The sequence below is a fragment of the Pantherophis guttatus genome, chromosome 3 (assembly GCF_059756535.1).
Source record: "Pantherophis guttatus breed Tessera chromosome 3, ASM5975653v1, whole genome shotgun sequence".
Classification (NCBI taxonomy): Eukaryota; Metazoa; Chordata; class Lepidosauria; order Squamata; family Colubridae; genus Pantherophis; species Pantherophis guttatus.
The window spans coordinates 128,037,188-128,062,472 of NC_142065.1; the positions used below are offsets into that span (position 1 = coordinate 128,037,188).

At 40.4% G+C, this 25,285-nt stretch overlaps 1 protein-coding gene across 2 annotated transcripts in view; it reads right to left on the bottom strand.

Moving 5' to 3' along the window:
- CTNNAL1 (catenin alpha like 1) overlaps positions 1 to 18,569 on the bottom strand; it is a 66,136-nt gene extending 47,567 nt beyond the window's left edge. Inside the window, exon 1 of one of the 2 annotated variants that reach the window (XM_034411845.3) lies at positions 18,259 to 18,569. In XM_034411845.3, coding sequence (XP_034267736.2) covers positions 18,259 to 18,405 — 147 coding nt within the window. In that variant the 5' untranslated portion in view covers positions 18,406 to 18,569. Of the gene's footprint in view, positions 1 to 17,597; positions 17,840 to 18,258 lie in introns of those variants that run through there. The other variant, XM_034411846.3, reaches the window with a different exon arrangement.
- Positions 18,570 to 25,285: the final 6,716 nt, after the last annotated feature.

Sequence of the window (25,285 nt, forward strand, 5' to 3'; positions counted from 1 at the left end):
CTCTGGTAAGGGAGCAGGAACCATTGGAGGCGACGAAGATAGAAACGCGCCCACGGCACAATGTCTATGCATGATATCAACTTTCCCAGAAGCTGGGAGAGAGACAGTAAGGTCACAGTCCTGCGTAGTAAGACTTGAGATGTCAGTTCCCGAATGCTGGCTTGTCTGTCGGGAGATAGGGAGACCACACACAGCATCGAATCTATTGTTGCTCCGAGATGTAGGATACTCGATGTGGGAACAAGATGGCTTTTGGCAAGATTCAAAGTGAACCCGTGGTCTTGAAGGGACTGAAGTACTAGCTCCCGGTCCTGGGTCGCCTGTTCGGGGGAAGACGACAGGATCAAAATGTCGTCGAGGTAGCATGCTAGACGAACAGGAATTTCTCTGAGCGACGCCGCCACTGCCGCCAGTAACTTCGTAAAGGTCCTCGGAGCGGACGAAAGGCCGAATGGCATAGCCCGATATTGAAAGTGGTGGTCTCCAAACGCAAACCGGAGGTACTTCCTGTGCGACTGATGAATGGGGACGTGCAGGTACGCTTCCTTTAGATCTACAGATTGCATCAGATCTCCCCGACAAATGCAGCCTAGCAGAGACTTGAGGGAATGCATTTTGAACCGACGGTACAAGATGTGTTGATTGAGACGTCGTAGGTTCAAAATGCCTCTCCAATCGCCCGAGGATTTCGGTACCAGGAATAGTGTTGAATAAAAGCCGGTTTTGAGTTGATGCAATGGAACCTGTTCTATGGCCTGGATTTGCAACAGATGGTGAATTTCGAGCAACAGAAGAGATCGCTTCTCCGGCTGAAGTGGCCAAGGGCATTGAAGATAAAAGTCCTGTGGCATGGTGGTGAATTCCAAACGTAACCCTTCGGTGACAGTTTGGACAATCCAGGCATCCGAGGTGGTAGTTGGCCACAGGTGAGAGAATGCCTGGAGCCTGCCCCCGATTGGGACCAGAGGCGGTGAGTCACTTACCGCGCCTGGAAAAACGGCCCGCCGACTGTCTGAAAGGTTGCCTGAAGTTGGATTGTCGGCGACCGCGGTCACGAAAGGGCGCCCTGTCGGAAGTTAGCTGGTACTGAGACTGCGAAGATCTGTAGTAAGAGGCGCCCCCGGCGCCTTGCTCCTGTTGAAAGGGCTGTCGATTATAAGGTACATAGCGCCTGTCCTGACGTCGGAAAGACGTGGGTAACACCTTCTTCTTATCCCTATTCTCGACCAACACAGAGTCCAGGGATGAGCCAAATAAGGCAGGGCCTTTGTAAGGGGCAGCAGTTAAGCGCCACTTGGACTTGGCGTCAGCTCTCCAGTTACGGAGCCACAAGAGACGTCTTGAAGATACTGTCGAAGCTAAGGCCCGGGAAGCGAACTTAGCTGCGTCCAAAGACGCGTCAGCCGAATATTCAGCAGCTGCGACCAGTTTGGCCAGGTCCTGCTGTAATCGTGCGTCCTCCAGGGGAAGTCTGTCCTTCAATTGACGCAACCACACCAGCGATGCCCGATTAAAAAATGATGAGGAGGTTGCAGCACGAATGGCCCAAGCCGCCGCTTGGTGTGTTTTATGAAACCCCATTTTGGCTCGTTTGTCCTCAAACTTGAGACCATCCCCAGCCTCACCTACCAGGATGGAAGACGATGTGAGACTCGCCACCGGATCATCAATTGTAGGTAACTGCAGGAGGGCATCCAGCACAGGAGCCGAGGCATAGAGCTTTCGATCAAATGAATTCGGACCCGACAACGAGGCGGGGCGGTCCCAAGGCTTTTGAACAACCTGGCAGAAAAGATCCGGACAGGGAACAAAGTCCTCATCAGGTTGAGGTAGATTGAACAAGTTACTATTGGGGCCAGATGGAGTAGAAGAAGAGGAACCCTGAAGAGGCGTGGAATCCATATTAGTGGCAGATTTTGCCTTGCGTAGGAGAGAGCGAAACAAAGAAGGCTTAAATAGACCCGGAAAAGCCGGCTTGTCCTGAATCTCTTCTTCATCCTCTGACATCTCAAAGTCATCTAGGAAATCGTCCTCCCGGGCTGATTCAGGCACAAGGCTACAGGCAACAGATTGCTGTTGATGTTGTGCACCAGGGGGATGCATGGAAAAGGCAGAAGTAGTAGGGCACGTAGGAGCAGGAAAGGCACCAGTGGCTTGTTGCAACCCCATTTGATACATATGGGACATGGCCTGAGTAAAAAAGGACTGAAAATCCACAGGCTGAGGGAACCCTGGGCCCGCTTCAGGACGGAGGCCGGCTGCAGTGGGTGTAAAGGTAGCTTCAGGGCCTGACCTAGAAGCTTGAGAAAAATGGCTTGCAAAACTAGATGAGCGGGACCTGACACTAGCCCTTGACTGATTAGTCGCAGAAATTGGAACCTCCTGAGAGGTCGATGGTCCATCCTCCCTCAGACCACTGGCCAACAAATCTACATTATGAGAGGCCGAGGGCTCACAGGTCACCTCGTGGCTCAAGCCTTCAGGAATTGGTCCTTGACCAGGGTCCTGGGCCCGTTGCCTAGCCTTAGCAAACTGCTTTTCTAATGCCTTATGCCTCCTTTGGGCATCTTTATCTGCTGTGGCAGATTTGGAGGACTTCACCTGCCTGGAAGCCTTAGATTTCTTCCCCCTGAGCTGTTTAGGGGAAGGTACTGGGGAGGGAGAGGGACTCCTGTCCATATCAGAAGAAAGAGCAACTTCCTCCCTGTCATCCATGATCAAGCACCCCAATGAATTAGTATTTATTGATTAACTGATTGTAAATAGACAACTTATCAATTCTATATATATGATTGGATATTAGTAATATAAATCTTAATATATATATCTATATGATTTTTTGATTTTTTTTTTTTTTTTGTATTAAATGCAAAGAAAGATCTACAAGCAAAACCGGTCTATCAATATAACAAGGCAACGTTTTCTTTTTCTTTTTCTTTTTTTTTTAAATAAGAATGTAAATAAATTTAAGCAAAATGTACTTCCCTGGGACTTTCAGGCACCCCTCTGCAGGCAGTTGTGAATTGCAGGTACAAGCAGGACAGCGTCCCCACCTGCTGGCAATCTAGCGACCCTGGAAACCAAAGCCCAGGTCGCTATGGCCACGGAGAATCCAAAGGCAGTGCCGATGATCAGGGCCCAAAATGGCGGCCCGCGAGGCGAAATTCCAGGAGTCCTAAGCCAGGCGAAACAAAGCGCCTGCGGCCGGACTGAAGCTGCAGCAAAAGGGAGCAGTCACAGTTTCCAAAAACAGCTAATGAGTATGCCAGCCGGCAGGGACTCAAGCCGATAGATCTAATGGCCACTAAGGCAGTCCGGAGCCTCGCAAAGTGACTGGCAGCAAAATGGCAGCAATGGCGGCAAATGGCGGGAAGAATAGAATAGATTAAACCGCCAGCCAAGCCAAGCCGCTAGCGGAGGCTGGAGCCCCGAACCGCCGATATGCGCTTTAAACCTCACCCAGCGAAGGCAGTCGAAGCGCAGCACCTTTAAACAGTAAATAAATAATATTGAGCCAATTCACTAAAGTAAAGACAAATTTAAGAACGAAATGTAAACTAGAGAACAGACACTCGATGCTGTTGCAATGGCTGAGTGAAAAAGTCTGAGGAAGGAGCAGGAAGTGAGGTGGATCCAGCTCCAGAGGGATTTTGATTGACACTCAGCTGTACAAATAGGAGTGATATATACCCAGTCTGAGGAGTGTCTGAACAGCGAGGAGGAAAATGTGATTCAGTTGCCAAATGTCAGAAATATGATCAAATGGAAGTACCGCATGAGCTGTAAAGCACCTTTTCTGTGGGCAGTGTAACTCTGAATGGTGACAAGTCATAAGTTGAGTACCACCTGTAAACTCATTTAAAACCAATCATTCTATTCAGAAAGCTAAGGGATTCCTAACTGTAAAAACAGCCACAATAAATTTAGCCATAACTAGAGACAAATCATAGAATAATATCCAACACAGATCAGCTGGCAACCTGTACAACTGGAAAACTAATTCCAATATGTAATCAACATAACTAATGGAAGATAACAAAGTTCAAGTTCTTTTAAAACAAAAGCTCTGAATTACTAACTGTAAGCACTTGATTGAACCTGTTTCATTCTAGAATAAACCACATGTCAACAGAACTACCCTATGTCAAATTATATTAGGTTCCCCTCACTTGTAAGGACATGCTTAGCTTGGAGTGATGAAGATCAGAAGCCACTTTTTATGTTGCTTTTTCTTTATCTTTCTTTGCACTTTTTATTCCTTCTATTTCTCTTTTGTCAACTTTAGTTTCTACACGGAGAACAGTACAGTGTTGTAATAGAAATACTGTACTGACAACCTGTGGATAACTATTCAAGTGTTACATTTTTCAGCAAGTGTTTTAAGTGTTAAATTATTTGCAACGATCTGCAAGTTCTATTTTGCAGATCTGACCAGTCAGGAGATTGTTCCAATAGAGATTTGATCTTCAAGCTATGTCTCACAGTCAAGAAATTAAAGCTGAATAGAGATTAGATATTTCAGTAAAACAATTATTCAAAACATAACTCAAGATCAACCATGAAGTAACTACAGGAATATCCTACACAGTTCCCAGTCTTGAATATAATTGAAAATCTGTAGGGAGATTCCAGATATTCTGTGCATATAGAGATCTAAGAACATTTTTCATTTCTTTTCTTTATTACTTACATTTCTATGCCATTCCATTATAAATGGTTCTGAACAGCCTAGTATATAAACCAGCATTTTTAAAAATGCCACCATTTTTATATATGAACTAGATGTGCTTTGCAAGGAAAGGGGGAAAATCCAAAATCAAAAATAAGCTCTTAGTTGGCAAGCTGAAATATTTGGAAGCTGTTATTTTTGCCAAAGAAGGTGTTACAAAGCACTGACCAGAAGGATATCCAAATTTCTGCGCCTGCCATATTCAGTGTGTTTTATTCTTTTGAATCTGTAAACAAGTACACATAAATGTCAAATGTACATTCAAATTTGGAGAAAGATATTATATTTAGCTTTGTACTTTTAGGTTACATATTGAATCATTAATAAGAGCATAGAAAATATCATTCAAAAAACTATCAAGACACAGCAAAAGACTACCACTCTTTTAAGCAAATAAGTTTTTAAAATGTTCTCAAGTGCAGTATAAAATCACAATATATTTAGTGATACGGTTTCCTGTAGAAAAGCTCCTGAAAAGGATAGATTGATTTCGAAGTATCATACAACGCTAAATAATTGTATGATACTTGGCATTCCATGGCTAATGTAGGCTGGTTCTCACATAAGGCTAACACACAATACAGCATTATATGCCTGAACAGGAAGGAACACACATAATGCTTGGCACTCTATCCCACCCACCTTTCCTCTCCTCCCATGCAACTGGGAGATGGATAAACTAGAACCGAGTAGTTTATTTGCAGATTCCTGGTTTGCTTTTTTATATGCAGATTGCAAATTATGATTTTGAAATAGTATCCTTTGCTCAATAAATCATCCATGGAAATCTTTTTTATGATTTATCAAACTAAAGAGTTTATAGTTTCACTTTCCAACATTGGTTTACCCAAAATCACAAGCCAAGAATCTGCAGAACTGAAATGAAATCTGCTTTAGTTTGACCGTTGAAATAAATTCCTTTTGTCAGAATAAAAAGGGGGGAGGAATGTTCAAATCAAGAGACAGTACAGCCCTTGAGCTCAACATTTCATGCAAGCACATAACACTTGTTCAAGGAAACTAAATCATGGCTTAGAATCCATTTAGGATTTATGTGCTCACACACACCTAGGAATCTTTGGAATTTCGCTACATGTTAATTCTTGATTCTCTTTATAAAGACGGTTTAGAAATGATCCTTCTCGTATACAGTATAAAGAAAAAAAAGCTATTATTTTAATCCACAATATTTAGATGTTTAGCCTATAATTTTTCCTTAGAAAGACAGAAAGCCTGTAATGCAGTATGTCCAAATTGATAATTTAATTTTAACTACATCTCATTATACTTCACCCTTGGCATTCAAACATCAAGAGCTTATTCCTCAAATAGTCTTTACAAGTTCTTCAAGGGATATTAATATTCCCAAGAGTTAAATCTGCTGCTCAGCTGCATACCTAAAATATTAAGCCTATGTTAAAAATCAAGGAAATGTTTAGTTAATCTGAGCACATTAAACAAGAGAAACAAAACAACTTCAGTCACTTAGCACTCTGCTACTATCCATGTTAATATATTAAGGAGAATGTTTAATATGGAATGCCATAAATCTTTATGCTAAAAATGTTCATATGGGAAAGTATTTGCATAATATTCAAAACCTGCAAATCTGAACACAGGCTGCCTGCATTCCTCTGAAGACACTGAAAATTTGAACAGTGAATAGGACCACATATAACTTTATACATATCATTCATATTTACACTAATCTATCTTCATTTCCACAGTTTGGCTCAGTGGAAGTAGGAATATGAAGTCTATGACACTGCATCATACACATAGTTTCTTTATTAGATCATTTCAATCACATGATTCCCGAGGCTTAACATATCCAGAAACCATTTCTTCTCTGGCTGGATGGGGTCGCATGGGGAAAGTGATTTACCTCTTTCTAAACTTGGCTGGTGGAACAAAGTGCTCTTAGAGGGATGGGAAAATCAAGCTCACTTCAGCTGCCCCTTTTCTAGTCAATGGATGGGGGTCACACTGGACTTCTTTTGCCTTTTCTTTGCCTCCAGGGAAGCTGGAGATGCTACCTGGTCCTGAGTCAGAAGCAGAAGTCAAGTATGTATGCTTGATAGTATGTATGCCTTCTGCTCATCTACAGTGTTTCCCCGAAAATAAGACATGTCCAGATAATAAGCCCAATCAGGCTTTTCAGCACATGCGGTAATATTTATTTATTTATTTATTTTATTTTATTTATTTGATTTGTATACCGCCCTACTCCCGAAGGACTCAGGGCGGTGAACAGCCAACAATAAAATACATAAATACACAAAATTTAAAAACCCGATAAAATCAAATTAAACTTTTTGGCCCAGACAAATTAAAATACCCCAATAATTTAAAAACAGATTAAAATTTACATATTTAAAAAGGGAAGAGATCAGGCCAAGCCCGCTTGATGGAATAAAAAGGAATATAAGGGTAATATAAGCCCCCCCTGCAAAACAACCTCCCCACTAACTACTTACACACATGCGTAGCCAGTCCCGCCATTTCCTCTGGTTGCTTGCCGTGCAACCAAAATGAGTTAAGGAGGCGAGGCCGGAGGGGAGGGGAAGGGAGGGACATGCCCTCCCCTTCCTGTTCTTCGTGCAGGCTGAGCAGCCCAACATGTCCCGTCCCACCCCAATGGCAACAGCAGCCTGGCTGCTTCTCTTCCCCGCTGTCTCTTTATTGAGAAGGGTGGCAGGTGGGGCAGGGGAGAAGCAAGACACATGGAGCGAGATGTGGCTCCCCTTGCCGTCCCTTCTTCCCCCCCCCTCACCGAACATGGCAGGGCTCCTGCCCCTTGCTTAGCCACCCGCCCCCTTTAGGGATGCAATTTGGGGGTGGCAATTTGGTGAGAAGCAGGATACAAATCTTACCTTTCAAGCTCCGTCGCTTTCCTCACCGTTGTGTCCAGGGAAACACGCTGTAAAAGAAAACCTTCTCACGAGTTCAATCAAACTTCTCGAACTTGCAAGGTTTTCTTTTATAGCGTGTTTCCCTGGACACAATACCGAGGAAAGTGATGGAGCTTGAAAGGTAAGACCTGTGTCCCGCTTCTCGCCAGCCCCACTTGCCATCCCCAAATTGCATCCCCAAAGGGGGCGGGTGGCTAAGCAAGGGGCAGGAGCCCTGCCATGCCCGGTGAGGGGGGTGGGAAAGAGACAGCAAAGGGAGCCACATCTCACTTCTCCCCACCCCACCTGCCACCCCTCTCAATAAAGAGAAAGCGGGAAAGGGAAGCAGCCAGGCTGCTGTTGCCATTGGGGTGGGGTGGGACATGTTGGGCTGCTCAGCTGGTGCCAAGAACAGGGAGAGGAGACAACAGCAGCAACAGGACATCTAGTCCCACGCTCACTGCCTCCTGCACCCCCAAAATAATAAGACCCCCTGATAATAAGGCCAAGCCCTTATGGGGGGGGGGTCAAAAGAAAATAAGACGCTGTCTTATTTTTGGGGAAACACAGTAGCATCAGTATGATGAAGCATATCTTCACTGCCATGATCAGTACTGTAATTGTATTTGCTAGTCCTTAATAGTGGTACCCATGGAAGACAATAATAACAGAAGGCAATCAGTCAGCACAGCAGAGGCAAGATACATTACAATTCCATAACACCTAAATAAATGGAGGTACAGTGTCTTACTTACTTCAAATTGTTGTCTTATTAGTAATTAGCAATGTTTTTGTAGGGCTTCAGACACTTTTTACAGCCAATTATCTTAACTATTAAGTTAGCTACATAATTCTTGAACATGGAATCTGACCACAGAACTTTCAGAAGCATCATCTTTCAAGAAAGAAAATTTTTGCTTTCTTCACTGTGAGTTATGTATTTGCAAGTCTGAACATAGAGACAGCTTTCCACTAATGCTGTAAGTTGTAATGGCAGTCTCTTTCCTAAACATAGTGAGGAGAGAGCGAGTGTGTGTGTGTGTGTGTGTGTGTGAGAGAGAGAGAGAGAGAGAGAGTGTGTGTAAAAACTTTGCAAAGGCTATTGGAGCAGTTAATTCTAGAGAAAAACAAAGTTCATGGGGGAGAGGGGCGATTCACTGAGCACCACATCCAACATCTTTTGAATTCAGGGCAATTACCTCTGCATGAAAAAGTTTTCCTCACTCAGCAACTGAGCAAAGTAACGTCTCTTGCACAGTAAACTATAGCATGTTAACTCTAAGGTTCTAAATGTCCAAACAAAAAAACCCCCTATTATTTGGAGAGGGAAACCCCTCCTTTTTTTGATCCAGCAACTGAGTGGCACAAATCAGACATACAGAAAGGATATCAAGGAAAGATTATTGTTTGAATATGCAAATTTCTGATTGCAGGGGGCTGTATCTAAGAAGAGCAATAGTAATAGCATTTAGACTTATATACCACTTCATAGTGCTTTACAGTCCTCTCTAAGCAATTTACAGAGTTAGCATATTGCCCCCAACAATCTAGATCCTCATTTTACCAACCTCAGAAGGATTGAAGGCTGAGTCAACCTGAAGCTGGTCCTGATCTAAGTCAACCTTGAATAGTGGCCAAGGCTGAGGTTGAGGTGATGATATAGAGTTGATCCAAGATTTTCTGACTTTAGAAAGGAAAAAGACGAGGGTCCCCTTTTGTTTAACGTTAAACCATTTCAAAGCTTATTATACACTGTATTTGTCTGCACATATCTTCCATTGCAAAATGAATAGGAAAGAATGTTACCAATTTTTGGCAACTATGGACAGCAGAGATTTGGGGAAATGCAAAGAAGGGGTACATGCCCACTCAGATTGCCCACTTCTAACCTATGAAGAGTTAATAAGGGGGGGGGAGCAAGGAATTTAAGTCGTTTTCTCTTTCCTGCGCTGTGCCTTAAAAATCCTTTAATAGGAAAATAAAATAATAAATAAAATAAACTGCAACAGGATTCAGGGGAATCTGGACTGATATTTGTGGACATTATTATGCATGTCTTAAACCAATGCCTACTTTCATTGAGAAAGAAGGTGCCATCACCTGAATCATCCCTGACATTATTTTACTAGAAGAATATTGAAACCACACTGCTTCAATTCTAAAGTGCTTCCAAATTAATTTATTTGAGCGTGGCTTCATGCAGATGCACCATCAAATGTTAAATCAAGATATCATTAACAAATATGACTCCAGAGCTTGCACCATATCTACAGGCCTGGAATTGAGGGACTTGACTGAATTTGAGGATGAGAAAGGTGGCCAGTACCTTTCAGGATTCTTATGTCTTTTATGCAAAATCACACTTAAAGCAGAGTTTTTCAAACTATGTTCTGTGAGAGTCTAAGGGCAAAACCAAAACTAAATCATAGTCACTAATTTTCTTATTACTAGAATTTTGCCTCTTATTCCAGTATGTACAATATATATTTAAACTAACGAATTATGTAGTCTAAAAAAGTTTGAAAATTCCTACCTTAGAATACATGACTGAGGAGCATAGCAAAAAAACAAAACAAAAGGTAAATGAATGACATCTACCTCATGACACCTGCTGTCTTCTTTAATACTCTCAAACATGCTATCTATATTCCCTTTTACTTCTGTTCTGTGTGCTTTCACAATGCATACGTTTTCCCCAAAATAAGACCCTGTCTTATATTTTTTTGAACTCCGAAATAAGCGCTTGGACTTATTTTCAGGGAGGTCTTATTATTTTGGGGCACGTGGAGCAAGATAGGATTCCTCTTGCTGTCTTACCTGATTTCCAGCTCTGCATTTAAATATTTTCAGAGAGGGCTTATTTTCGGGGGGAGGCTTATTTTAGCGCATGTGCTCAAAAGCCTGATTGGGCTTATTATCGGGGGATGTCTTATTTTTGGGGAAACAGGGTCCATTCAGAGAAACTGCATGAACAAATATATTTCTTGTTTTTCTTCCCTTTTCTATATACAGTATCTACTCTCTACTTTCTTCCCACCATTCTCTTACACTTTAGGGAGTAAAATGGGAAAAAGATCTTGCTTTCAGAGGCTAAGACCAAATCTTTTAAAAAGAAGGATTCAGCCTAGAGTTTACAAGTTACTGAATGCTATAAAAAGCTTAGCTAAAAAGCCCCACAGCTCCAAGTTTTTAAAAACCAAAATGACCAGAAATTGGCAGACCATTTTTTAAGATATTATACACCACAGGTTGCCAACATTCCTTTTCCCAAGAATAAGCACATCAATTAGCTATGACTGCAGACGGTACAAAATATAATTCAAACAGTACACATGCACAGTGGAATGTACCTTTGAGAAGATACAACACTACCGCTGTACTAAACTGATTTGTTTACTCATATATTTACAGACTGGTATAACCAGATAATTCTCAGGGTTTTACAAAACAATTAAAAGCAAGCACATAATAAAGTAGAAATAAATAGGAGAACAATTACTAAAGTAATTTAAAGTAACCAAAAAATGGCAAATCACAAAATATAATCCTGACATCACACAGCTTAATAGCAGCAACAATTGGATTTCAAAGATCTTCCAGGAAAGTTTATCTTCACAAACATTAAAAAATTTTTAAAAAATCTAAATACAGATAATCCTCAGCGACACTTTTTCATTAGCCATTGAAAATTATGATGGTGCCAAGGAGACCTATGACCAGTCCATGCTGACCTTGCAGCATTCTGACCATCACATGATTTTTCACTTTACGACCGTGTCTCTTAATAACAAAGACCCTACTCCCAATTACAATTAACTGAGGACTATCTGTAAATAAAAGAAATGAATAAATAAATATAAAAAGGTAGATAAAAGAGTAAATACTAAACAAACCACTGTTGAGACTATTCTACCAAATGGGGCTGTCACTGGAACTACCAGGACCCTTCTCCCCTTCTCTCACATAAATACGAGACGCCCTAAACATCCCTGTTCACAATGAGCATGCGAGGTAAACTGACACTACAGGAAGACAGCAGTTCTGAGGATGACTGAGAGCCAAGCCAAACAGAGCTTTCAATGTTAAAACTGGAACTTTGAATCACCTACTGAAAGTCAGCACAATGCCCCCTACGGATGCTGGAATATGATTGTAACAAGCTAATGGATGCCTGCTCCAACTGCAGTTCTGAAGTGATGTTTAAAGGGAGCCCCAAGGAAAGAGCCCCACAGTAATCTAATCTTGTGGTGATTAGGGCACGAGTCATGCCAAATGTTATAAATTGTTGATTTTGGTCCACTCGTTATGCACCACTTGTTCTCTACAGGCACAGTAGCTAAACTGTTTTTTATAGGTAACTAAATTCACCTTATGTGACTGACAGTTCAATTTTCTGCATGTCAACTCAAATTCAATGCGACTTGCTCCCGGGAGAGATACAGGTAGACTGCAACTTGAATTCAAAAGGTCCAAAAGACTGGTCCACACTAATCACATCCCCATATCAATAATTTGAGATTTCAGAACATCCCTTTTTAACTCCATGCCCCTCCCTACAGTTTCAAAGGCAGTTTATATTGTAGATTGAGAAAAGATTGTTCTTTGGGGAAAATATGCATTATTTTTTCTCCTGCCACCCCACTTCCAAATCCCGTCCCTCCCTCCCCCTCCCTCCCTCTCATCTCACAATACACTCCATACTTTTTAACAATCTCTCAGTCAATTTTACAGACTATCTATTTTCAATATTTTGTAACAATAATTATAGGCACTTAAGGCTGATTCATATACATAGATAAATACCACTACAAAATAAGTTCTTTTATTTAATGAGACTCATTTCCAAGTAAAGATATCTCAATTCAGTGGTTCAGATTACAAAAATGCAAGAAATTGCCCACTGAAAAGTATCACACTTGAAAGAAATAGAAGATATTTTCACTGTATCTGCACAGGCTTGTACTACTTCATCTTGTTTTGTATCTCGATGTTGAGTTATGTATCTTGATGTTGAATCAAAAAGAATAGCCTGCTTTTTACTTTTAACTCTTGCAGTTATGATAATATCCTTTCAGATATAATCTTGCCTCAGCCAGTATTCATTGTATAATAACTGCCCTCTGGGTAGTTATTTATAATGAATCACGTAGAGCCTTCCAATTACAATCTTCCAGTGTGCAGTCATGTACAATTATAGCAATACAATTGATATAAATTTATTTTAAAAAACTATTAATGAGATATTGGTTTGAATGTATACTCAACAGACAAGCCATAGACTTGATGCTTATCTCTGTGTTAGAAAGTATAAGAATATGCTTTTGTAAATAAATCTGGAATCATTTCAACATTTTTCTTGCCTGAAAATTAATTTAATAGTTCATGAATACCATGATGGCATTGAAACCTCAAGGTCTTCATAGACACATATCATGAAAAACAAAACACTCTTCCTTCCTGAGCATCTGCCTGCAATTCTGCAGCAGGAATGGAAAATCTGTAGGCAGAATGCCACTCCTGAACTCCATTGTTATAGCCCCACATCTCTTTCTCTTAACTCTATATGTTCTTTTAAAAAAAAATCAGAAAAAAATAGGAAATCTGCTGCTATCTTCTTTATATCACTGACCCATTTGATTGTATCATCAGCTTCCTTAAAACAAGCTTCTCTCAAACATTAAGAGTATTCTCTTGCCACAACAGCTTGTCCACTCCTCATAAGCTGTTCACTGCCAAGGAGCACTATGCAACCCTTGATTCTTCACTACATATTGTTCAGGCTCAGATCACAATACTGTAATAATTTAAGCATGTCTCATTTTTTGTAAAAAGAAACATTTCCAAGCTATCCACTTAGTTCCTCTATTGCAGGGGTGTCAAACTTGCGACAACACATTGTGGTCACGTGATGTATTGCAACTTTTTCCCCCTTCACTAAACCAGGGGTGGACACGGCCAGCGTGTGACCCATCCGGCCCACGGGCAGCGAGTTTGACAGCCCTGCTCTATTGCAACTGTTTCCATTCTGGAGACAGGTGGTAGTTTAGAAAGTACTTCAGGTCATTTCTGGAATTTGTAAAATAAAATAGACATTTAAGACCATCTTTGTTTTTAAAATAAAAATAAATACGGTACTCCTCAAAAGTCTTTGAGAATAATACAGTTACTCTATATAAAAGAAAATACTCAGAATTGACTCCTATTGTTTCACTATAAACATCAAGGCAATTTTTCTATGATAAAATACAGACTAGGACAACAGAAAGTCTACCTTGACAGACTAGTAAGTTCTTCCCAAATATTTCAGCTCCCATTTGAGGCAACCATTTCTAACCATGCTCAATAAAAACAAGACATTAGCTAACACACACACACACACATATATAAATATCTTGAAGCATATGTGAGCTAAAGATAATGAATGGTCAGCAAAGAATCAAGACAAGAAACAGCTACAAATATCTGCAGCAGAAGAGGAAATGATTTGACAACAGTAATAATTTTAAAAAGATCAAACATCAGATAAAAGTGGAAGACTACTGTGATAATTCAATCAACAGGTTATTAAGACATACACTGGCTTTAGGAGTATATGCAGTAATATTAGAATGGCTATTCACTGTGGAAGTTCATACAGAATCTCCCTTTTCTTTATCTTCATCAAAATCCAATAAAGTAGGTCCTGAAGTATGAAGGATCACCCCTCTTTTACCAGTTGCATTATAACAAGAATAGCAAAGGTTTAGATCAGTGAGGGGAATAATTCAATTTAATATAAATTTAAAATCTGGGCAAATTGCTTAACGCATTGTAAGCCGCCCTGAGTCTCCGGAGAAGGGCGGCATATAAATCAAATTTAAAAATAATAATAATAATAATCTAGTACAGGTAGTACTTGATTTACAACAGTTCATTTAGTGATTGTTCGAAGTTACAAAGGCACTGAAAGTGACTTACGACTGTTTTTCCACTTATGACCATTGCAGTATCCCCATGGTTACATGATCAAAACTCAGATGCTTGTAAACTGACTCATATTTATGATGGTTGCAGTGTCCCAGGATCATGTGATCACCTTCTATGACCTTCTGACAAGCAAAGTCAATGGGAAGCCAGATTCATTTAACAACTGTGTTACTAACTCAACAATTTCAGTAATTCACTTAACTCTGGCAAGAAGTCATAAAATAGGGCAAAACTCACTTAACAAATGTTTGACATAATTTAATTTAATTTAATTAATTAAATTTATATGCCGCCCCTCTCCGAAGACTCAGGGCGGCTCACAATACATTTTTAAAAATCATTATAAAAAAACATTAAAAATTAAAAACATTAAAAACATTAAAAACTCATTCACGCCATTCATGGCCGGATCTCGACAGGTCACAAGAGCGAGAACGGCCCCAGGCCTGTCAGAAAAGCCAGGTCTTCACCGCTTTTCAGAAGGCCAATAGGATAGGGATGGTCCGGACCTCAGGGGGTAACTGGTTCCAGAGAGCTGGGGCAGCTACAGAGAAGGCCCTCCCTTGCGGGCCCGCCAACCGGCATTGTTTAGCTGACGGGACCCGGAGGAGACCAACCCTGTGGGGTCGCTGGGAGCTATGCGGCAGAAGGCAATCTCGAAGATAACCTGGCCCTGAGCCATGTAGGGCTTTAAAGGTAATAACCAATACCTTGAATTGTGACCGGAGACCAATAGGGAGCCAGTGCAGCTCGCGGAGAATTGGTGTAATGTGGGTGTACCTAGGTGCACCCATGACAGCTCACGCGGCTGCGTTCTGGACCAACTGTAATCTCTGAACACTTTTCAAGGGTAGCCCCATGTAGAGTGCGTCACCATGAGGTGACAAGGGCATGAGTGACTGTGAGGAGAGCCTCCCGATCCAAGTAGGGTCGCAATTGGTGCACCAGGAGAACCTGTGCAAAGGTCCCCCTAGCCACAGCTGTCAGATGTTGCTCTAATCTTAGCTGTGAGTCTAGGAGGACACCCAAATTGCGACATAGCAACAGACGTGTTGGGCTTAATTGTGGTCATAAGTCAAGGACTACCTGTACTCTACAATTTCAAAACTAAATTTATTCTGTGCAATTTAGAGCCAAAATTATACTGGTCTCATGATGACGTTTGGCCTTCTGTGCATCCACATACCGTATTTTTCACTCCATAAAACATACTTTTTTACCCAAAAAAGTGGGTGGAAATGTCTGCACATCTTATGGAGTGAAAAATACAGGCTCTGGCGGCGGGATCCTTTTACAGTGCTGAACCCCGCCTCTTCTCTTTGTCATTGCCGGTTTTCCTCCTCTAAACCTAGGTGCATCTTATGGTCAGGTGCGTCTTATAGTATGAAAAATACAGTACTTCTATTTTATCTGAACAAGTTCATTTAAATTCAACTTGAGTTCCTGGAAAAGCTAAATGCATATTACTTGTTTAGTCAGATATACACAGAATGGTTTATTAATTCTAGTCTAAAATTATCTCTAATGCATCTTGTATTTAATACAGTACTGTAGTCAAACCAGAATAAATGGACTACTTGTAAATACTCCTAAATGTTAGCTTTTAAACTATTACTTCAGTTCCTGTTTCAATATTACTTGATTTCCTATTTTTTCAAAGCCAGTCTCTAAACTATTGAACATTGTGTCTCTTGTTTTACAGACACTTCCAAAATCTTAATGCAAAACATGTTCACTTATCCTGTTTAACTCACTGAAATTCACTCTCAAATATTTTATGCTTCAGAATGCATTGAATGCTATAAACTATTACAATATTTTTACTGGGTCTCATGCAAGTAGGCAAATAAATAGCTGCTTTTTAAGTTGCCCATTAGAAAAGGGTTGCATTAAGTACAATAAAGAAACTTTTGAATAGCTACAGGGAAATGAGGAAAGATAATCTTTAAAAAATGGAACAGCATCTTCTATGAGTTTGTTAAATTATTTTTAAAAATATTTAAATAAGTCTAACCATCATTTAGTTTGGAAGCAGCAGAGCAACTTCTGTTCCAAATCATTTTGCCCTCATTAACCACAGACCATAAAGCTAGAAGAATATATAATCATTATATATTATATGCATTCTGTAAATAAATTGATACAGGAAAAAGCCATAGTAGTTTATCATCCAAAATAACAATTAGTCTGTATAGAATTTTAAAAAGAATGCTTCACCAAGGATGCCTGTAAAATCCAAATACATTTTTACTAGTTTTTTCTTCCAGTTTCCACTCATTCTGGCTTCCAACTGAAATGCCTGAAATTCTGTCCACATCCACAGACTTAACATTCAATAAAATTAATGCTGCAATTCAGCAACCTTCTTAGTTTCCTGCTGAAATGTACTGCCTGAACAGGGATTAAATCCAGAAGCAGACTGACTTTCCCAGTTCCTTTTGACAAGCACTGACACCACTAAACCAAGACGATCAAAATGCTCCCTGTGAAATGAATGAGAACTGCAGATAATTAAGATACTACTTCAGCTAGTTCAACCCTTGCATAATGGCAAGCCTTGATTTGTGTGCTCACAAATTCCAAACTTACATACATTTACTGGAAAATAAATTTTACCGGTTCCAAAGGCACAGATTTACCAATACTCAATTGTATTTCCAGTATTTTCTCAGAACGTCTCTATTCTGACTTTATATTTATAAAGTCTATGGGGGCGACTTAAAGAATAACTGTTCTGAGAGCTGCAGATGAACTGCTCTTATTGAATTTGCTGGATTTTCAGAGCCAGGAGAAGTGCTGCCTTATAAGATTACGAGGCGTGCATCGACCTCGGTTAAGGTAACATCCATGTAATGTATATCCTCCCTCCCTCCCTCCCCCTACAAAGATTGCGAGCGAAGACTGCGCGGGATGCGCTGCTAATCCTCCGGAAGGCAGTCAAAATTCTTTCAAGGATTACAGTTCGGGAGGGTGAGCATTAAAACAAAACAAAACAAAACAAAGTTACGCACGACTTCTGGGCCCCGAGAGAAAGCCAAAACAAAGCACAAAGGCCGGGCTGAAATTCCAAGATGTTCTCTCACAGGACAGAAGACCCGTAAACCCCCGTTTGCAGTCTGAAAGCCAAGTTGTTTTAAGCGGGTTTTCATTTCACCAACTTGGGCTCGGGCCAAACCCCCGCGTTCCCCGAATCGCGGTTCCGGGCGACGCTTCTAAGTTCTTTCCGGAGGGAGCGAAAGCGCGCGCGCAGATTGAGGGGAATAGGGGGAGTGGAGAGAGAAAGGGATTCTTGCTCCAGGCTACTTTTAAAATGCTTTTTTAAACACGCGCGGGCGCGCGCGCACACACACACACTGCATCAGTCTCCAACTCCGGTAGCTTTGTCACGACGCCCCGGAGGGGGGCGAGTGGGGCAGAACCACCGAACATGTAAAGCGAAGATACTTTCCTTGGGAAGCCGTCTGTTAAGGCCCCTATCCGGAGTGAGTCCGGATCGAAATGCACCCGAAATGAAAATCAGGACTTCAGGAAAGAGGGGGTGGGAAGCGAAGGGCGCGCGGGTAATCTAAGGCTCCAGCCGGAGAGAGAGAGAGAGAGAGAACGACGGAGCGATCGGGGTTGAGATAACCGCGCGGGAGCCGAGCCTCCCGCTCGCCTTTGCTCGCTCGTTACCTGCGCCACGAGCGGTACCAGGGTCTGCTCCACCGAGCGCGAACGGATCTGGAGCCCCAGCATCGGTTCCCAAGCCAGAGCCGAAGCCGGCGGCGAGCGCGGCCACGCGAGTCCGCAGCTGCCGCTAACACCGGGAAACGCGGCCATTGCTCCGGCGCTGCACAGCTCGCTCTTTCCCGACTCTCCCGCCCGCACGGGACCTGCCGGGGAGAGAAGGAGGAGGAGAAGGAGGCGGGAGGCGAAGCCAAGGCTCTCTTGCTTGACTGGGCTCCGCCCGGTCTCCACCTCCTCCTCCTCCGTCTTCCCGCCTTCTGCCCTCGCCCTTCCCTCCAGCTGCAAACGGGACACGGGACTCCCCAGGGCGGATCGGTGTGATCTCGCCGATCCCTCGGCCGGGAAGATTACACAGTGCTGTAACCGTTATCAACATTCACCCTCCTCCCGTCTGCTGGTTCTTATTTCCAGCGCCCGCACGTTCTTCGGTACCCCAAATCCTAAATTAGCGATCAGCTTTGGAGTGCCCGCATTACAGAAACCGTCAAAAACCAAAACCAAGTTAAGATTAAACTTGATCGAGTTTAACATCTTGGGCAGTGAAGCCGGTAAGTTTGTAACTGACCTGATCAACTGCGCTGCGTGAACGTAAACTCTTGAGAGATCGCGGATCTTTCTTACAAAACACGGGTCCACGCGCGCATAAACCACCGACAAAAATATTTCCTTACTTTCCATCTGTGTTACTTTCCATTTGGTTATGCTAAGTGAGCCGATGATGGCAGCGTACTGTGCAATTCGTTTATTTGTTAACTAAATTGCTACACGAAGAAAAAAAAGAATTATACATAGATAGACATTATATAAGAAAAGTCATATCCCATAGATTAGTATCTATATTGTGTTAAATGTGTGAATCGATTGCTATTTTCGTTCCAACACATTCTTTTGACATACGACCTTTGAACACTTCTAAGTACAGTAACTGAAAAAATATTAATAAAACACTGTGATTGGCGTATGGGCCACTGATTTTTGGTATATCGTTTTCCACATACAGGTAGTCCTTGATTTACAACAGTTCGTTTAGTGACCATTCAAAGTTACAATGGCACTGAAAAAAAGGGACTTAGGACCATTTTTCACACTTATGACCATTGTAGCATCCCCACATGAGTTATATTTGGATGCTTGACAATTGACTCATATTTGTGACAGCTGCAGTGTCCTGGACTCATGTGATCCCCTTCTGACAAGCAAAATCAATGGGGAAACCAGATTCACTTCACAACTGCGTTACTAATTTAACAACTGGGGTGATTCACTTAACAAATAGGGCAAGAAAAGTTGTAAAATGTGGCAAAACTCACTTAACAAATTTCTCACTTAACATCAGAAATTTTGGGCTCAGTTGTGGTTGTAGGGTGAGGACTGCTTGTATAAAGCTGCCCAAATCTCAGTGATTCTGGATCACATACAGATTTTAAAAATACATGAAATCAATTTTAAAAATAAGTCAGGAAAAACAGACATGCATCAATGTGCTAAAGTATTCAGGGGAACACAGATCCCCAACCTAAACCAGAGCTCAGGGAAAACAAAATATCCTCAAGGCTCAGGGCTGATTGAACCTCCAGTGTGATACTATTCCAGACCCAGATGACAGGCAGAGAAGGCATTAAAGTTCCACTAGATGGGATTATTTAATAGATGGGATTTCAAACATGCCCACTCTGTCAGATGAGTAGATGAATTAGGAAAACACCATCCCACAGAGAAGTATGCCATGAAGTGCTTTGGAGTGATAATTAGCATCTTGAATTGCACTGGAAAAGTTGATAGATAAGCATGCGGAGCTGAATCCGATAACTACTTGCAACCCTGTGTTCTGGATCAGCGGTATCATCTCAAGTGGTCTTCAAGGGCAGCCCTGTGCAAAGCCCATTGCAGTAGTTCACATGCAAGGTAACCAGCTTAAAGTGACTGTGAAAAGGTATTCTTACTCCAGTTGGTGTACCAAATCTGAGCAAAGACCATCTTGTCCATAGCTGGTCTTCATTAAGAGCTGTGAATTCAAAGAAGCCTCAAATCGTGCCCTAGTTCTATCAGAGAAAATGCAGCTTTTTTGGAAACGAAAGGTTCAAAACTAGGTTGGCAGTCTTTTCAGTGTTGAGCTTAAGCCTATCCTTGACACCATCACTTCTTGACCCATGATAGAGATATACAGCTGGATAACATTAGCATACTGAATCTTATATTACTTCCATGTAAAGAGGTACAGGATTGCAATCATAAAGCCTAATTCTATGCATATTTGGAAATAAGATTAATTGTATTCAGTAAGTCTTTCTCACAAGTAAACATACATAGGATTGGGGCTTTAGGATTCAGTTATTAAATAATTTTACCTGAAATAAATGTTTTAATGCAATTCTGATAACTCAAGTTTTATTGTGCCTCATTATTCATGTTATAAATTATTTCATAAAACTGTTCTAAAGAGTGATTCATATGTTTTTTAACTAGAAGAGCAAAAAAAGGTTTTAAAAAATATCTTTTTAAAAAAGAAATATTAACTATTACAAATGTGTACTTGTTATTCCTAACACCTTATATAAAGTAAGAGGGTTTAAACCTCAGGCACTTGTAAAGTATGTGGAGATCCTCATAATGTAAATGTCTGTAATATTAAGCCTTCTTATCTTGACACAGTTTTGCTCTGAATATCACTGGAAGGGGCTAAAATTAAGTAGTATTTGTCACAGAAAATGGCAGCTACTGGTTGATCTGAGTGATTCCCAAAAGCTAAGAAGAGTCAGATCTAGTTAATACTTGGATGAGAAATCTCTGGCCTGAAGATTAGGCTGGAAGTAAAACAAAAATATTCCAGAAGCAGGCAGTGGCAAACCACTTCTATACTGCTGTCAAGGAAAGTACATATCTGTGTTTACCTAATTACCAGGAGTTACTTAGTTACTTTTATCTGATGTCAGATTTTTTTTTTAAGAGCAGCTATTTTAATACTTGGAGAGGTTGTGAATGCATCAGAAAAAGGTGAGATCTGCTTCTGATACTTGATATTGCTATCATTACAATCCCATTGCAAAGCTGAAGGAACAGTACTTAATTAGACAGCATACATACAGGTAGTACATTCATATCATTTTGTACAATGCTATTCGTTGAAATCCAATTACTCATTCAGCTGCTAGCCATCACATATTTTTATATAATTTTATTAAAACTTTAAGATAAAAGATAAAATCTAACAAGAACTAATATTTAGAATGAACAGAAAAAAGGAAATATGAAAAAAGTTGAAACTAGAAAAAATGAAAAGAAGAAAGAAAAAATTAAAGAAATGACTTGATTTTCTTTTACAGCCGTTATAAGTATAAATATAGATTAACCTCTTTATGGTTACAGCATTGCTTACAATTTTTCTGTAATCTATTTTTTAATCATCAAAACTTTGTTTAACAGCTTTATTATGATGTTATTATATTATGATTTATAATGTCATAACAGTAATTTATACACACTGATGTTTAAAAATTTGTTTCATGTTTATAAAGATATAATGTCAACATTTCATTTTTTCTGTTTCAAACAAATCAACAAGACAATAAAAGTTTCCAATCAGCATTATTGTTGCTACCCTCTCACAGTACTTGGAGGCTTTGGGGGTCTGGATGAGGGACAACAGATTTCAGCTGAACACTGTAAGACTGAGTGGCTTTGGGTATGTGGAGCTTCAGGTTCTGGAACTTTAACTTCTTTAGCTCTGGATGGTGGCATTTCCTAGTGTGCAATTTTGGGATTCTCTTGGACTCATGACTCCTGTTCAATGAGCTTGTGACAGCCATAGCTAGGGGACCCTTCGCACCACTTCATTTCATACGCTCATTGCACTCTTTCCTGAATTGGGAGTCCTGCACTCAGTCACTCAAGCCCTGGTCATCTCAGACTTCAATTATTGCAACATGCTCAACTTGGGGCTACCCTTAAAGAATATCTGGAAGCTTCAGCTGGTTCAGAATGCATGGGCAGTTCTAGGGGTCCCTATCTGGCCCACTGTCCTGAACTACACCACTGTTCTGAACTACACTGGTTGCCAGTTTGCTTCTGGGTCCAATTCAATGTGTTGGCTATCACTTTAAAGCCCATTATGGGTCCAGGTTGTCTAAGGAACTGTCTCATTAGCCCACTCTACCCATGCTGCCAGAAGAGGCATGCCACGGACCCCATTAGTCAAGGAATTCAGGTGACAGATCCAGAAGAGCCTTTTCAACTCTGGCTTCCACCCACTGGAAAATCAAGCTCCTCAAGGTGAGATTCACACCCACTCTTTTGGTCATCTGAAAGGGCTTGAAGACATGACTGCCAACTGCCCAGGGGTCCAAGGTGTATGTGGCATTCTGGAAGTGGCTAATGGGTTTGATAACATCCCACCTCCTCTCTGTGGACACTTTGCTCCTTTCTTCACCATCTTGTTCAATTTAATTTTAACTGAATTTTAATTGTGAGATCTCTATTTATTGTTTTAATGTTTTATGTGGCATTTTTATGGAATGAGTGTAAGCCACATAAAGTCGCCGTTGGCAAGATGGACAACATATAAGTTTAATAATTAAATAAATTGTATTTGGATGTCTTTAATTAAAACTGTCAATTTGACCATTTAGGTAAGTTCCATCATCTTCATCATCCATTCCTCCATTGTGCATAGTCTTGCTGTAATTGTCATTTACCCCCCCCACCAAAAAAATCATGTTCTTTTTCCAAATGTTTATCCATCAATCCCAAAAGAAAGGTCTCTGCTTTTAAATGCATATTAATCTTTAAAATCTTCTCTATTAGTATATGTAACTGAGTTCATTTTAAGCTTTTTTACATAAATACCAAGCGTGACAAAATTTCTCTTCTTGTTTATTACATTTCCAGCATGAATTTGAAGTACTTCTATATATTGTAGACAGTTTTTCCAACAATACATCATTTTATAAAAATTGTATTTCTGTTACAAATTTCAATAGAAGTTTATAGATTTTAGCAATAACACATTCATTATTTGACTACAATTTGGTTTCAGATTCATTCTTAAAATGTTCAAACCTAAAAATTATTTTGTCTACTTTAATTTTTTTCTAATAATTGTACATAAGTAAACCATTGACATGTACATCTTTCTATCACCAACTCTTCCCTTGTTTTTACATTTTCCTTGACACTAATTATCATAATGAGGCAGAATCTACTAATATTGACAGATATGAGAGGCCTGTGTTAAATTTAAATGGCAGAAGCCATTTCTAATTTTAGTGCCAGCTGAGGATTCTGCTCTTGGGTGTATTAATGTTTGCAGTGCAAATAGACAATAATGAAACTATACTTGGACAATGCTGTTCATACCTCACAATAGCCATCAGTTCAAATGCACAGGAGCTGCCTTTTATCAAGGGCATCCAATGATCCATTGAACTCTAGAACAGTGTTTCTCAATCTGGGGAATCAAATGTTTTGGACTAGAGCAGCTACTGTGCAAGTGGCTCCCTTAGCTGTGGGCAAGTTTAATTGTAAATTAGTCCAACACTTTGAGGTGGTATCAAGTTAAGGTAGACTGGTCTGCAATACACTGTCTAACAACTGCTGCTTTTGCACAAAAAGCTTACCAATCTGATCATGTTAGGAATTGAATATGAAATTTTCTACAGGCAAAAGTTGTTTTGGTCATCTCACAGCACATGCATAAATTGTATGCGAAATTGTCGGGGGAAGAACAGAACACCTTCACTAGAATTTTTCCAATTTTAGGCAAATAATAATAAACAACAGCTAGGTCCCTTATTTAAGTACACAAAAGGATTCAATAAAGATAAAATAAAATTTGACATCAACCGGCTACAAGCACTGTCATGACCAAGTTGCTACAATGATTCATTGGAAACTTTGCCAGGGGTTTGCATTTGAATGTAGTAAAAACTGTTGGAACCATCAAGTTGAGAAGATTTTGGAAAATGATCAGATAAGGTCTTATGTAACTTTAAGACCCAAGCAGAAAGGCATCTTGTTCGTAACATGCGTGATACAACATTGAAAATAAGAAAGTGGTTCATTGATGTTGATATTCTGGGTGATGCTAGGATTGAGGAAACACAATTGGGGGTGGAGGGGATGAAATACCAGTACTTGAGATGTTGGATGCTTAGGGAAAAAGAAATCTTGTTATACCAATCATGATTGGAGCTTTCAGAGTGATACTTAGAGGACTTTCTCAATATCTTCAAATACTGAATTTATCAGACCTGGACACTTTAATGCTTGCACAAATATTTTACATAAAACAGCATGGAACTGCCTTTATTCTTAGATGTTACTTTAGTAATTCTTAGGACCTTGGTTAGCGTTTGAAATATAAATTTCCACCAGTCTTAGACTGTGAATCTAACTAGATTACTTGTACAAAATAATTTATTAAACTAACATAATTTTGCTTGATCCCATAATGTAGTAGATACTGGCGCTGAGTTATAGGAGGGAAAAGTAAAGAGACAAATCAGCACCGAATCACTATGCAGGAAGAGGCCCAGAAAAGATCCTCCCTAAATCTTCACAGCATTTATCTGACAGTAGTTCAGAGTGTGCTTTAATCTGGCAAGATTCTTATCTACTGGCAAACAGCAATAAAGAATCTACTTGAGCAATTCATTGTGTCCTTGGTTTCCCAAGGCCTGACACATACTGTAGCCTTAGCACAAACATAAAAAGAGTCATTCTAAAAGGAAATAGGGAAAGCCCGTTCCATTCCAACCTTATCAAAATTCAACCACCCACCCTACATAGAAACTAATCACTTACGTTCTTTGGAATTCCTTTTACATAGATATGTTTTACTTAAGATTGGAGATATTAACCGTACATTTGGGACCATAGGAATCTAGGGAATTAAGGAACCTCTCCTCAGTACTTGCTCAGAATATGTATTCACTGTGTGGGCACTATTCAAAAAACAATTACTAAAAATTAGCATATG